The following is a 16,672-nucleotide window of genomic DNA, read 5'->3' on the forward strand; positions in this document are numbered from 1 at the left end:
TATATATATATATATATATATACTGAATGTAAGGTCAACTGTCCCCTTGATAATGAATTTATCTCTAACTTCATTCACTTATGTAGTGTTAAAAGAAACTTGCACTGCCCTTGCTTAAGTTTTCTCCTTCTTACCGTAAATAACACTAGTTTTAAAGGACACTCCGGCCTACAATGCTTAACGTCGATATGCCTTTTATTGCATTTCACTATATTCCCAATGTCTATAATAATACACCAACTTCTTGAAATATTTATTTTCAGTAATATACAACCAACACTGGTTATTACATATTTGTAAAATTTGTACCAGGAACATGAATATCAGAGACGAAATAATGACATCAAGACTTCCGCCTCTACTTATGATTACTTTTTCACAAATCATCACCCAAAACTGTAATAAGACCTAAGCTAAAACATATCGTTTAAACACAACAGATTAATTAGACATAACTGAAGTACATTCATCATGGAATATTTTTCTAAGAAGCTGGATTGAAAACATGGTTATTATATTAATCGGCATGAAAGTAATTCAGCAAAAATGTTGGATAATTTTTTGCAGTATCTTTGCATGAGAATGTTCATCTGGTAATAGTTCAGTTTGACTGATTTGTAAAGAAGTAAATTAATTATACATTATGGTGAGGATACAAAACCATTATAGATATTTTAACAGTTAACGTGCGAAAACATAATGAGTGAAAATGCTTTAATTAACTTATGATGATTAGGAATAATTCGGGAGTAAAACAAATCCATCAGCAATACTGAAAGAGAATTTCATATGGTGGTGATCCGACGAGAACGTTTAAAAGGCTCGTCTATTAAGTAATTCATCTCATAAAAGGAAATCTGTAAAGATGTTCTTAGAAATTTCTATATTGAATATATTTTTTACATTTATTATCATGAATTTCGAGTAAAGAATTCCCACACAAATGCTACAGAGAGGAGTCACAATAACTCTTCTGCATTTTCTATTTTCCACCGTAATTGAGGTCTTCCTGACTAAGGTTGACTAGCGTCTCGCTCACCTCCCAAAGCTTCTTTGCCAATCCACGATCTTTGGCCAGATCTGATCTCGGTGAAATCTGAAAGTACATAAATAAATACATAAACCATCTGTAATTTGTATAATGAAAAAATGTAGATTATTTCAAATTTCAGATACAATTTCTCGAGATGTTGACGTATCGAAAACGTTGGGACAAAAGAAAGTGTGATGCTGGGCTAATGTTTACAGTGGGCAAATAAAGACAAAAACGTTTATGATACATATATATATATATATATATATATATATATATATATATATATATATATATATATATATGTATATGTATATATTATATATATATAGTATATATGCACACATACACACATACATACACACACACACACACACACACACACACACACACATATATATATATATATATATATATATATATATATGTATATATTATATATATACAGTATATATGCACACATACACACATACACACACACACACACACACACACATATATATATATATATATATATATATATATATATATATATATATATATATATATATATATATATATATATATATATATATATGGATGTGGGTGTGTGTGTTTGCGCCTCCATTCTTCTTGATTCCTTGATAGGCCTTGCTGTTAAGTTCATTTCAGATGAATTTCACTTAGACATGCAGGTTAAAATCAAGCAGAACGCTATAGTTGTTCTGCCTTCTGCTTTTTGGGGTGGGGGCGTGGGAGGGGGCTTTTTTTCACATTCTTCAATTTTTATAGTAAAACATCAATTATCCGTGACTGCCCCTTAAGATTTTAGGTATCGGTAGCTGCTCATTTTCACTGGAAGTTGTAATGTTAGAGCTAAAATGACTAAAGTATTTATGTCATTATTGTGATTGTTATGGTATGTTACAAGAACCAGTGTAAGGAAAGAGAGACCATTTTTATGATATTGTTGGGGCAAAGACAAGATAAAGTACTGCTTGTCAAAGTATCCGTTTCATAATATCGAGAGTTCCCTTGCTCAACCAACGAACAGGTGTATGTCAACTGAGAGATGACGCAGATTTTACCTTGCAGTCAGCAAAATACTCTCCCGAGGTATTTTCCACTTCTTCTGACACCGCCAAGTGGATAGAAGTCTGAGCACCGAGCGCTTCATCCTGAAATTGATAAAAAGATATGCCTTTTAATATGAAAGACTTCGATGCAAGCTTACCGTTGAGGTCCAATGCTTTGTGATTATGAAGTTTGCCTATCAGCCTAAAGCCTAATGCTCTGTAGCACATCATTAAAATTTTAAGACGACTGTTGTTGATTTAATATTATAATTAACAAAAATTCGGATATAGCGTAAGCTTAAAGGCCATTTCATGTTCAAAGTGTTTTACCCTCAATCATGGCACATAAACACCTTACCATAAGAACTTGACTATCTCAGCACAATGCAAATAGTAAAATGTCTTTTATTTGGATAGTCTTGAATCTTTTGGGGACAAAGATTTCTATGACAGTGTCAACACAGGAAATTGTCACTGATCATCTCTTTACTTAAAGCTAAATTAAACATCTTTCTCACAATTCAGGTAAAATACATAACAGGTATACAGTACCTCCGTTTTCCTTTAACCAAACATATTAGGTTTAAGAGACTTGGAAAAACAAGGATAGAGACATTTCATTAGGAACATATTCCAACTGTAATGCCAAAGTTTCATTCACATAAGGGGCAAAATAATTCGTAAATACGGTAGACCAGCAACGCACAGGGATCACTTTCTAGACGCGGTTGAAACTAAACACGCGCACTGCACAAGTGATGTTATCATTATTATATTATGTGCTTCGAACAATCTGGGGACACTTTAAAATCCATTCGATACATAAACTTTCTTCTTTTGTGCTTCAAGGAAATTGTGACAATCGAAATCAGACCACGCAATTATAAAACCGTACAAGATAAAATATCGTGTATATGTTGCGAATCTACTGATTTCCTTTCTGTTCTGAGGTAAATTTATAATCTATTAGGCTCTCTCTCCTTTTTAAAAGGATTACTTAAAAAATGGTAAAACTCATGTCTTACCTTCGCCATCAGTTTGAAGAGAAATGCAAGCACATAACCTATTATTTTAAAATCATTTTTGTAGAGGATTTCAGTGCTTACACATCCCGGATGAAGGGAGTTCGTTGTCACCCCTGTCAAAAAGAAGCAACAAGAGTAATAAAATACACTGTATTGGCACAAGCATCTCTTATTACGTGAAAGACTTCATGTGATTATTTTCTAGGAGAAAGGGTCACCGGTGCATAAGTTATTGCCTTCAGTACTCCACATAATTATATCTAGTGACAAGAAACCTGAGAATCACTGGTGTATAAAGCGGGAAATAAACATTTTACTCTCTCTCTCTCTCTCTCTCTCTCTCTCTCTCTCTCTCTCTCTCTCTCTCTCTCTCTCTCTCTCTCTCTCTCTCTCTCAGGCTATGTTCTTGTAGGAGTATATGCAAGCACTTGAACTACGATGTCTGCCAAGGAAGTTGATCGAAAGCTTATCGAAGACGTAACTTCGTCTCTGTAGTACTGTAGATATAACCTAAAGGTACAAGGTTTACCGGAAATAAATCTGATGTTTTGATGCATAACTTCGTGATTTATAAGAGGCAAAAACAATCATTTTTTTCTGGCAGACTTATCTCACACCTCATTAACAGATAACTGGGTAATAACTAATTTGTTACTGATGAAATATTTCCTAAGACGTCAGCGTGAAGCATGTCACAACTAACATCTAATGCTTGTCATTACTGACGGTTTTAATACTGGTATTCTCATTATACGCATAAAATTCATTATGTGACCTACTGCATACAACAGAAACAGCTTACAGGGGAAAACTGCTTTAATTCAACTGACAAGAACAATTACATATAAAGTATGAGGCTTGTTTCTACAAGCAATCAGGTTGCTACATATGTCGCATGTTTCCTAGACACTTGTCCGCTTGCAGAGCGACTGAAAGGTTAAGAAGATGCTAATTTTGCGACATTCGGACTAAATGAGACGGATGCAAGGAAGAGAAGTAGCACTGAACTGAACTGAATACAGAATTTAGGCCAAAGGCCAAGCACTAGGACCTATGAGGTCATTCAGCGCTGAAACGGAAATTGACAGTAGAAGGTTTGATCGGTGTAACAGAAGGAAAACTTTGTAGGTGCACTATGAATCAATTCTTAGAAGGGGGTGGAAAGTACGTTGGAAGAAAGAGAATATGAAAGAAGGTACAGTAAAAGTAACTAAAGGGGCTGCAGCTAGGGGCCGAAGGCACGCTGCAAAGAATATTAAGTAATGCCTACAATGCACCGCATGAGGTGCACTGACGGCACTAACTCCCTACTGGGCTTAGAAGTCAATGAAAATATTACTTGGACTAGACCCTTTGACTACTGTTAGCAAATTCTCCTTAAATTTTATCCATGAACTATTGAATGACACGAAAACACGGTGAATTAAACTTAATACAATCACTTCAACAATAGCTCTTAGGTATGGTTAGGTTAACTGATCATTGGCCGCTACCAAATCAGGTGCCTGAGTGCATTCTTGGAATCTTTCTTTCTTTATGGTGCTGCATGGCACAAGGGATTGCCTACTATCCCACTACAAATAAATTATGAATAATTACAACTTAGACTATATGTCATTGTAGCCTTAAATACAGGTGCAAAAAAATTGAAATATCCTCTTGAATTGGTTTGTGTCTAAACCTTCTCCTTAATGCCTCAGAATATGGAATAAAATGGTGCTTCAACTCCAGTTCCTTACCTGTATCTTTCATCCTTTCTGCCAGTTCCATAGAGAAAAGAATATTAGCTAATTTGGTCTGTCCGTAACTACCGAAAGAGCCAGGATAGGGTCTCTTCTCATAATTCAAGTCGTCTGCCACCAAATTCCTGCAGAGGTGATGACCATCTGATGAGACGTTGACGACCCTGCTTGGTGCACTTTGCTTCAGGAGACCTGTGATGTGGTTGAGACACTAGTTAGATAAGAATTTTTTTTTTACTGAAATAGAAATTGTACAGTTACTCTGAACAGTCATACTATACAATTTATTATCTTGAATTTGCTCCATAAGAAATGGAAAATAAAAACACGGCAAAAACTAAGTTTCCTGGCATTATATAACTTGGGTATGGTTTAATCCCAATTCTAGTACGACATTATATGTATATATATATATATATATATATATATATATATATATATATATATATATATATATATATATATATATATATATACATTGTATATAAATATATATGTAGACATTTATTATTCATTTTGTTGAGTCTACAACAAAACGTTTTACATAATTTACAAAAAACCTATACTATATTTTCATTAAGGTTATTAGAAGCGCTAATTTCGCTATCATTTTGGGTGAATACCAGTAATTTAATACTGTCATGAGAAAAGTTTGTTAGTAAATTTCAAAACTTAGAACTGACATTCCAACGTTATCGATTCTACCTTTTTAACTTGCTTAAAAGGTGAATAAAACTGATTCATTTGTAATAACTGATACTTTAGCAACAACACCACCCTACCAGTATATTCAGATCTATGCGAAAAGGATGATGTAAAGTTCAAAACTGACTGTAACAGTTTCAGGGTTTCTAACTGGTCGAGCCAAAGCTACATGGTGAAAGGAATTCAGCCTCTCCCTTAGAAATAACCCCAGTTGAATATGCACTCCCACTGAAGGAAATCCAGTCTCCCCTTACAAAGAACTCCAGGTAAATACCCATTCCCACTGAAGGTCCGGTCTCCCCTTGGAAAGAACCCCAAGTAAATACCCACTCCCACTGAAGGGAATCCAGTCACCCCCTGGAAAGAACCCCAGGTAAATACCCACTCTCACTGAAGGGAACCCAGTCTCCCCCTTGGAAAGAACTCCAGGTAAATACCCAGTCCCACTGAAGGGAATCCGGTCTCCCCCTTGGAAAGAACCCCAAGTAAATACCCACTCCCACTGAAGGGAATCCAGTCACCCCCTGGAAAGAACCCCAGGTAAATACCCACTCTCACTGAAGGGAATCCAGTCACCCCCTGGAAAGAACCCCGGGTAAATACCCACGCTCACTGAAGGGAATCCAGTCTCCCCCTTGGAAAGAACTCCAGGTAAATACCCACTCTCACTGAAGGGAATCCAGTTTCCCCCTTGGAAAGAACCCCAGGTAAATACCCACTCTCACTGAAGGGAATCCAGTCTCCCCCTTGGAAAGAACCCCAGGTAAATACCCACTCACTGAAGGGAATCCAGTCTCCCCCTTGGAAAGAACCCTAGGTAAATACCCACTCTCACTGAAGGGAATCCAGTCTTCCCCTTGGAAAGAACCCCAGGTAAATACCCACTCTCACTGAAGGGAATCCAGTTTCCCCCCTTGGAAAGAACCCCAGGTAAATACCCACTCTCACTGAAGGGAATCCAGTCTCCCCCTTGGAAAGAACCCCAGGTAAATACCCCTCTCACTGAAGGGAATCCAGTTTTCCCCTTGGAAAGAACCCCAGGTAAATACCCACTCTCACTGAATGGAATCCAGTTTCTCCCCTTGGAAAGAACCCCAGGTAAATACCCACTCTCACTGAAAGAAATCCGGTTTCCCCCCTTGGAAAGAACCCCAGATAATACCCACTCTCACTGAAGGGAATCCTGTCTCCCCTTTGGAAAGAACCCCAGGTAAATACCCACTCTCACTGAAGGGAATCCAGTCTCCTCCTTGGAAAGAACCCCAGGTAAATACCCACTCTCACTGAAGGGAATCCAGTCACCCCCTTGGAAAGAACCCCAGGTAAATACCCACTCTCGCTGAAGGGAATCCAGTTAACACCCTTGGAAAGAACCCTAGGTAAATACCCACTCTCACTGAAGGGAATCCAGTCTTCCCCTTGGAAAGAACCCCAGGTAAATACCCACTCTCACTGAAGGGAATCCATTCTCCCCCTTGGAAAGAACCCCAGGTAAATACCCACTCCCACTGAAGGGAATCCAGTCACCCCTTGGAAAGAACCACAGGTAAATACCCGCTCTCACTGAAGGGAATCCAGTCTTCCCCTTGGAAAGAACCCCAGGTGAATACCCACTCCTACTGAAGGGAATCCAGTCTCCCCGTCAGAAGGAACCCCAGGTGACTACCCACCCCCACTGAGAGGCTGGACATAAGCATAAAGTTTTAGGATAATCTCTTTCACACCTTGGAAAAATCTCGTGTTTAATGAACAGGTCACCACTGACCTAAGAGCATGTTGGTTAAGAGGAAATGACCGAAATGATTGGTTGCCATCGTTAGTTCCAGACCGTCCGAGGTCAGTTTTTTATCACCGGGTGCCATTATTCCAGCGTTATTCACCTGTTTCGGAAGAAATGAAATGTAAGCAGTTACGATAATTATGAAAACTTAGTACACACATTATTATTATTATATTATTATTATTATTATTATTATTATTATTATTATTATTATTATTAAGCATAATGGGTATACATGATTACGGAACAAGTCATAGGCTATGAGTTTTCGTAACAAACTTATTGATATGGGCATGTATATAAAAACACAAATAAAGATATACCCATACACATATAATCATATACATTCATGTATATTTATACACACACATATATATATATACTCTGTATGTATTTGTATATACATATATAATTTAAAATATTGACAATGAAGAGAAACTGTGGAACTGACACCATTGAAAAAGTTAAAACGTTTATCAAATAGGACACTTAAGAAAGTCAGGAGTATGGAACACTGAAAGTTTATATGAAAAGGGTAAGAATAACAAAAGTGGCTGATTTGTATAAGTATTTCGGTATGTTATATAACGGACGAGGTAGAATGAGAGAGGTGTGTCAGAGAAGCATTTCTTGAATTTATTGAAGGGACGGTTGAGCCAACTTCTCATTTATGAAATTGAAATGCAGATGTTGATTGCGAATGAGAGGAAAAAAAAAAGTTGGATAATTTCAAATTGTTGTTTGCGTGGTATATGTGGAGTAGAAAGGACTCAAAGAATGAGAAATATAGTGATTTGGATAAGTGGGCAAAAATAGAGTAAAGATGAGTCATAGTGTTTTGAAATGACCAGGTTATGTGGGAAGAACGAGTGATAATGTTAAGAGAATGGAGTCCATGAAGACCAAGATACGTAGGGTAGAAGGACTGAAAGAGGTACTGAATGCAGGGACATTAAAATCCAGGAAGCAAGAGAACACAAGCGTATGCAGGGACGTGCCTTCTAATGCTATGGAAAATTTCAGTGCATATGGTTCAGTAGTTCATTAGTTAAACGTGAATGTGACTGTACTAAATGACTTTTTCCTCGTGAGGAGAGGGTCTCTTACTTTTTCTTATTCAAATGCAAAGGACAATTGGAGATTTTTTCCCATTAACTATTCTGATGATGAGGAAGGGGACCAAGAGATGGTATGAAATCAGGATAACCAGGAGTCTCTCTCTCTCTCTCTCTCTCTCTCTCTCTCTCTCTCTCTCTCTCTCTCTATATATATATATATATATATATATATATATATATATATATATATATATATATATATATATATATATATATATATATATATATATATATATATATATATATATATATATATATATATATATATATGTATATATATGTGTATATGTATGTATATATATATATATATATATATATATATATATATATATATATATATATATATATATATAATATATATATGCGTATACATATATTTATTATCCATTTTAAATAATGAAGGCTGACAGATCAGACGGGAAATTTTCTCACCCAATATAACACATAATTGCAAAACAGCTTAAGTCAATAATACTTCACCCTATTCATATGGACATGTATCGGTTGACGAAAACCATCTCGACATTTTCAACAGTTTTTAATGTTTTTGGAAAAATTTTACTTATGCAAAATTTATTAAATTTTACAGTCTTGTGCTAGCTTCAATTACCAAATGTTTTATGATTCCCTTTTAGGTAAATATATGGTAACTTTTGCATATATGGAAACAATGGCAATTAGTTAATGACGATAAATCCCCAAAATTACAGACAAAGAAATCCAAAAGCCAATAGATATCAGTAGGTTTATGTATCACTAAAAATCTGAGCTAGGAAACTATCAACAGGACGATGCGTACCAGAATGTGGAGCTCTTTTTCGTTGTCGATGATGTCCTTTGCGAATCTCCTGACGGAGTTAAGGTCGGAGGTGTCCAGCTGCTTGACGTAGACTTGGCCGTTCCCGGTCGTTCCGATGATGTCGTCTTTTGGAAGATATTTGTCATTTAAATAGAGAATTTTTGTTCGTGTCTGTTCACATTCTACGGTAGGAAAGCTGTAAAATAGAACTCAAAAAATATTTTTCCTATTCCCTGCGAAGGAAAAATAGAACTCGACAGATTCCTTAAAGTTATAATTAGCATATTATTATTATTATTATTATTATTATTATTATTATTATTATTATTATTATTACTACTACTACTCATGGTAATAATCACAGAAACAGGCCATAAACGCGATCAGGATGCTTCTACAAAATTAAATCATTCTAAGGGGAAAAAACCATAAAAAGATGAAGAATACGTAAGTACAAACATTTCCAGATAAAATCAGTAATAAATAAAGAACATAAATCAGTCAATCAATCAGTCAATACAAATTTTAAATTAATCTAGATAATATATGGCATAAGAGCATGACGCTATCAAGGTACATTACTTATGACCATCTACATCTTTGTACCTCTAAAATATATATGAAGGAAACAAAAATCCCCTGGTATGGGGTAGCATAAAATCCCGGAACTTGTAAGTTTCCATTGTAGAAACGTGAGTCTGAATTTAATTTTCCGTGATAGAACCATAATGAATCTAATTTCCACGGTACAACCGTGAATCCAAAGGACTAATTAAAATTTTCTGTAACCTGAAGGAAAACTATGGATATTATCATACAATTACTGCAATCAGTCCTAATGTTGTCTTTCAAACAAAAAAAGTCTATTAATCTACCTGGGAAAATGCCTCCTCAAATTTAGGATTACAGCTTGCTGAGGAATCTATTTTAATTTTCCCTGAAACTGCATGTTTTGAGATTTTTGTGGGATGCATTAGCCGGAATTTTTCCACAAAGACCTCAGCATACATTTTAGAGAAAATTCTATAACGTTGCCATGTCTCTTTAATATTTAGAAATTAAATTCAAATCATTGCTTCACTACTTCTAAGACACTTCACCAAAACCAATAATGACTTTTGAGATACCTTGTGAACAGACATACAGAAAGACAATTTAAAAATCCTAGACGAGTATAACGATACAGAGAGAGAGATATATAAACATCTATTCATCATTCCTTTACCCTTTTCTGTAAGAGGAAGGGGAAAAGTTCATTTACGGTACTCTGTCTTGGAAACATAGCATGCGCAAATAGTTTGCTACAAACCTGCTACTCTTTGCGCCTTCGCTACATTTCTGCAGGCAAGGATGACACGCGCGCCTCTGCGGGCAAGGTCTCTCGCTGTCTCCTTGCCGATACCTGAAAAGTAATTAGTAATTTGATACTTTATGACATTAGTTTATGGCGACTGAACATTTGTGTACAGGGAAAATATCGAAAGCAGCATCTAACACTTTGAAGACTTTGCATCAGGAGTAAAAGTCCTGGTATTATCTGGAAATCAGACATCCCAGTTACTTAAGAGATATTGTAGTCTTAAAGATGACTGAGGAATCATGGTAAATTTCTACTTCGTCCTCGATAATCCATAGATATCAGTGCCTCGAAAAGGCAGAGACATGAATTTCAAAATTAGGAATAAAATAAGAGAAAGATAAAGATAGAGAGAGCGATGGAAAAATAGATAAAGGAAAACTAACTGCGAGAGAAGAGTAAAAGTCGAAAAAAGAATCTCAGTTTTGTGATATAACGAGAAAGTGAATGAGATCGGTACAGATAAAAACAAATTTCAGTGAAGTGTAATAAGCAAGAAATGATGAAGATAATGAAGAAATAAATGAGGGTAGTCGCAGTCCACATACCTGCCGAAGAACCAGTGACTATTGCAGTTTTGCCGTCCAGTAGTCTTTTCGAAGGACAAACCCCAGACCGTCGTTGGTATATGATCCGAACAGCCACAATAAACGAAATAATTCCAAGTATCCAAAGCCACATGATTAGAATATATTTGCCTGCAATAGATAATTATGTGAATAGCATGAACACCCTACAGAGAGTATAGATTGTACCTCAATCATCTATTGCATTTCAAACCTAGGTCCGTTCTGTGAAATATATATATATATATATATATATATATATATATATATATATATATATATATATATATATATATATATATATATGTGTATGTATATATATATATATATATATATATACTGTATATATATAAAACATGGAGTTTGTCAGGAAAATCGTGGAACCGAACTCTGGTCCCTCGATGGTGATGGGAGTTCCATATATACAGTACGTGTGGGTGTGCGTGTAAGGTCATGAAATGGCTTAACACCATTTGCAATTTTTGCTCATTGATTATTAGAGGGAAAACGGTGGAACGGTTTCTTTTCCCGTTTGGTTTCTGTAATGAGAAAGAGAGAGAATATTTGTTTGCTCAGTATTAATACGTATCATTAACTGAGGGTGACTGTCATCTTTCACTCCCTACTAACGTGTAGAAGAGCAGCATTCATTTTATATACAACGTTCCAATTCGGTTTCGAGTACCGAATGATTCGTAATTACTGTCTCCTGTTTCAATCTTCAAGTCATTCACCGCAATATATATATAAGATCATTTTAATCCTCCCGCAGTGCAAGTCGGCTAGTACAGTTACTCTTAAACACTGAAAAGACTTACTCATTTCATAAACCTGAAATAATATCATTTTAAAGCTCACTCCAAAAGCAAGTGAAGTGATTAATGTTGAATATGTTAGTCTAACAAATCACCAACAGCAGATGCTGAATGTAATGGAGTTATTTCATAATTCTCACTTTTCTCTCTTAAGAAGTGAACTGATCAGCTTTTCTCCCTTCCTCCCTCTCCAAAGCTATAGAAAATTAAAACCCCAGCTCTCTGATTTTCATAACGTGAACGCATCGTTGCCATACGAAAAATCTGTACACTTTTCCACTTGAACTTCAGCCTTATCTTTATTATCTTCGCTTCAGGGTTACAGACTGATGATCATTACCACGTACTGATTATCACCTCCCAACCAAGAATGACATTTTTATCAGACCGTTTACCTGTGTGCTCCCTGTGCGAGACACTAAATATAGAAAAGTGATAAGATATGACATTCAGTGATAACTGGTGACATTGGTTATGATCCACTGTTTTAAAATGCATTTTCATTTGTATGTTGTTACTGTATTAATTGTCATTGTAGTGTAGATCATAATAGTTAAGGGTCAAACTGTAGTTATTTTGTGAAGAAAATGAATATTCACTGTATTGTAATGGTACTATACAGTTACCTTGGGCTACTGTTTGATTTTTAACCAGCTTAATACGAGCGATTACATTACTCTCTCTCTCTCTCTCTCTCTCTCTCTCTCTCTCTCGTTTGGCTTACATTTCTACCAGTCATCTGTCTACTTTCGAAACGACTCCTGGGTAGCCTACTGAATTATACCTATGGCATCAACTCACAGCATTCGTGACATTATTTCTGGTAACTACGACGAGAAACTGTACATAGGCTGGTCTTTGTACTCCAGTTATTACACTTGAGTTTGAACCCCACCCGAGGTGGAGAATTTCTTCATCTCCTTACAGATTTGAAGTCTTTCAGTGGAAACTGCATGAAAAAATTAAAGGATCTTTCCTAGATAGTGACCCCCAAGGGTTTTAGCCCGGTATGTATCCACCTTTGCGGCGTGTTTAGTACAAACCCGTTGGGATTACCGTAAAAACATAAACAAAAGACTGTAAATATCATAAAGATAACGGTCCCCGAAGTTTGTTTGGGGGGTCACTATCTAGGAATGATCCAGATGAAGGAAACAGAAAATAAGAGGTCGTTGTGGTCGTCTGATTGCAAAGCTCTGATGTGTATAACTATGACTAGACTGTCGGTATTGGGAATCATTATGCTAACATGCAAAATTTTCTGTAAATGAAACCTTGAGAAGTTTATCATGTATAGCCAGGGAACTGATATGTGAGAAATTTGCAGATTTCTGTGAAACCCCTAACGCATAAAGAGAAGGGAACGAGCTTATTTCATGTTAAAGTATTAAATGGCTTGACGTGAATTGAGTACTCCGGGCAACTAATATTGGGTCCTGGTTTAAAATCAGTCACTGCAGAGACCGCAGCAGAACTGAAACTCATGAGAGTGAGCAAACTAATCATTATTCTTGCAGTTGAAAATTGCTAGTTGAAAGAATGAAAGGAATATTGAGCTGATTGTTGTGGTTGTACTTAATCAAGCTCTTTTATATTTCTGAAGTCAATGTGTTGTGAAAATGCAAGTCATTCTGTTATGGCAAAGTTTAACTTTCCTTTTGACCTTCGACCCTCCAGTATGATGTAAGCTGTGATTTTGCTTAGCAAATAAGCTTCAATAGTGGATTATACATGCTAAGTATTCGGCCTCTACCTCATATAGTACGAAATTTCAAATGTTTAATCCCTATTTGACTTAACTTGTCTCACACTTAATATCTGCATCGTTAATGAATCATGCATGGAATTCTGAAGTCTCTATCTCGTATAGTTCAAAAATTACTGCCAAATTTAATTTTCATGTGACCATTAACCTCTATATGACCCTTGACATTGACCTTAACCTGCATAATTTAAAAGTTAGGACCAAGGGTAAATTCCTCTTTGACCTTTTCCCTTAAGTATGACCTGAACCCTGGCAGTGACATCAACCACACACTGGCTTCATTAGTGGACAATACAAGCCAAAATTGAAGTTTTCATATCGTATAGCGCAAATTTTAGTGATGAATTCATATTTGAACTTTGTCCCCCAGTAAGGTCTATAGCTTTATTCCTATTTATTCCAAATTGTAATGAATTCTTGCCAGTCATGAGGCCCATCTGTTGAGGAGCTTTCATAAAATACTTCAAATAACTTTCCGCTTAATCCTGTTAACAAAATACAAAAACATACCAGGCTTTTGAACGTCCTTGTTACTCACCGAAAATCCCTGTACTAATGATAAATGCTTTACCAACATAACCCTTCAAGCATTCATTGAGAATAATAAACTTTCAGTCAGCTCTCTGAGTAGGCCTAACATTTATCCCTTGACTACTCAACGTTGATATGTTAATCATCACTATAAATAAATCAAGAAATAACTCAGAAACTTACCTTCTTTCTCGATGACACGGATACGATTATGTTTCCAGCAATGTGATTATTTAAACTTTCATAACGCGGAATGTGTAAAACAATGACTGTGATACACAACAGTTTTGTAGTCGTCACCGCAAGGCTGAGCGAATGAATTACTATTGTAGTGTGAGAGTGAGTGAGACTGGGGCCTAGTGTAGTGATAGCGGTATGGTGAACATTGGGTGGCGATGTACGATAACAGACTGTGCTATTCAATGTTACACAAGTATTTCTTAACAAGAATTTCACAATTCTTTTTCTTTAATTACTCTTTTCCTTAGTGATGGCATCTCGAAAAGATTGACGTAAATGATGTTTTACTCAGGGAGGTTTAGAAAGAAAGAGCTGATACCCTGATACGAAAACAACATGTCATGCTTATTCGGTAAGAGAAAACAATAAGCAACCAAAGAAAATGGAATATTGTCACCGGTTTGCCAGCCCGCCTCTCCACACGGAGAAACGCAAATTCATGTAATCATGCACACATGGGCATTCGCATTATGAATAGCCCACACAGGCGGCTGCCCAGGACGCCAAATTACAGATTAGAAAAATAATGAAGTAAACATTTAAAAAATTAATAAATAAAAATATATATATGTATAATAGACTTGAAACACACCCTGTACACTTAGGCTACTTGACACGTTTTCTTAACCCTTAAGGAACGGCATAATTTATCAATGTGCAGCATCCCAGACCGGGGAAACTTTGAGGTCGGCAAAATAAAAAAAAAAAAATCACATCAATGGAAAGAGAATGACACGTACATTCACACTGTATAAATAAAAAAATTCTCAAAAATTTTCCCTACCTTCCGCGAGAAGTTGAAAATGACTATTTACAATCCCTTGTGGGGCCTCATTTACAAGACAATCGTAAATTTTACCAACTTATATATGTTTTTTCTAATAAATAAGTTTTTTGGATTTTGTAAAATTATTATTACTGCTCACACAATATCAAAACAGATAAGAAATAAAAGCAGTAACAAGTTTTTTGCATATTTGTTGTAAAATATTCATGTAAGTTTACGAGAAGGAAGATCCAGTAACTTTTTTTTTTACTTTCACATGCTTTTTCTAATATTTCTTTGCAATTTTCTTTGTAAAATTACATTTACAACCGACATACTATCGTAAAAGACAAAAACAAAAAACAACAGCGACCCCTTCGTATATTTACAAGCAAATTTACACAAAGACTCATGTGAGAGAGAGAGATGCAGTACCTTGCATTACTGATACTGGCCTAACTCTCACATCTGTATAAAAGTTGCCATTAGTGAATTTATAGCATATAGAAGTATTGGCACCTTTGTTTCGAATCATTATTACCATAACAGTGGTGCGTAATTCTGCTTCACACTCAAGCTCAATCCATCCACCTCCCCAAACCTGTTTTACTTCACACTGAAGCTCAATCCGTCCACTAAGGGTTAAAGTGGGGGAGGGATAGCTCATTAGCCTCCAGGTCATCACCTGAGATGAATATTGGTTGCTGCGATAAAGCAGAAAAAACTCGAAACTGCCAAAAGGCAGTTATCATATGAGGCTCCCGATGAGCAGCTCAATGATGCACTGAAGAGAATGGGGGTTTCTATTTTCAATGCAATTGTTGATGTGTGTATTTCATCACTAAGAGAGGGAACAGAAATGATGAGTGACATTGCCAGTAAATTTTGTGTTCTCATAAACTTCCCAGATCTGCCACCTGATGAGCTTGGGAAGCAAGCCAAAGAACTGACCAAAACCTTGACCACTGGAGATAGGTCGGACTTACTTGTGGAAGAACTGAGGGTGGAAATGCAATCTTTTCCAACTTGGCCTAAATGCAAGATGACAACGCTTGAACTTTTGGATTTTCTGGAGGAGAAAAATCTAAAGGAAGTCTATCCCAATATGTGGATAGCACAGAATCGCTGTCACCGCTCCAGTGACTGTGGCATCTGCTGAGAGACGTTTCTCCAAGCTGAAGCTGATTAAAACTTATTTGAGATCTACAATGTCTCAGGAACGCCTGAATGGACTGGCGTTAATAAGTATTAATCAGGAAGTGTCTAAACAAATTTCATTTGATGAAATCATAGATGCCTTACTGCTAGGGGATCGAGACGTGTAAAGTTTTAAAGAACATTGGAGATGTTAGTGCTATTAATCGTTTAAGATTGC

The 16,672-nt window shown here is 36.1% G+C and overlaps 2 protein-coding genes across 3 annotated transcripts in view; one reads left to right on the forward strand and one right to left on the reverse strand.

Moving 5' to 3' along the window:
* LOC136829419 (uncharacterized) overlaps positions 1-16,672 on the forward strand; it is a 195,235-nt gene that overhangs the window by 76,514 nt on the left and 102,049 nt on the right. The window lies entirely within an intron of this gene.
* Positions 242-14,657, reverse strand: LOC136829418 (retinol dehydrogenase 11-like). The gene is made up of 9 exons (XM_067087972.1): positions 14,475-14,657; positions 11,163-11,312; positions 10,567-10,659; positions 9,258-9,382; positions 7,326-7,440; positions 4,853-5,047; positions 3,114-3,226; positions 2,101-2,190; positions 242-1,096 (listed from the first exon to the last, which is right to left on the reverse strand). The coding sequence occupies exons 2-9, from the start codon at positions 11,293-11,295 to the stop codon at positions 983-985; spliced, it is 978 nt and encodes a 325-aa protein (XP_066944073.1). The 5' UTR covers positions 11,296-11,312; positions 14,475-14,657; the 3' UTR covers positions 242-982.

This window comes from Macrobrachium rosenbergii, chromosome 44 (assembly GCF_040412425.1).
Source record: "Macrobrachium rosenbergii isolate ZJJX-2024 chromosome 44, ASM4041242v1, whole genome shotgun sequence".
Taxonomy (NCBI): domain Eukaryota; kingdom Metazoa; phylum Arthropoda; class Malacostraca; order Decapoda; family Palaemonidae; genus Macrobrachium; species Macrobrachium rosenbergii.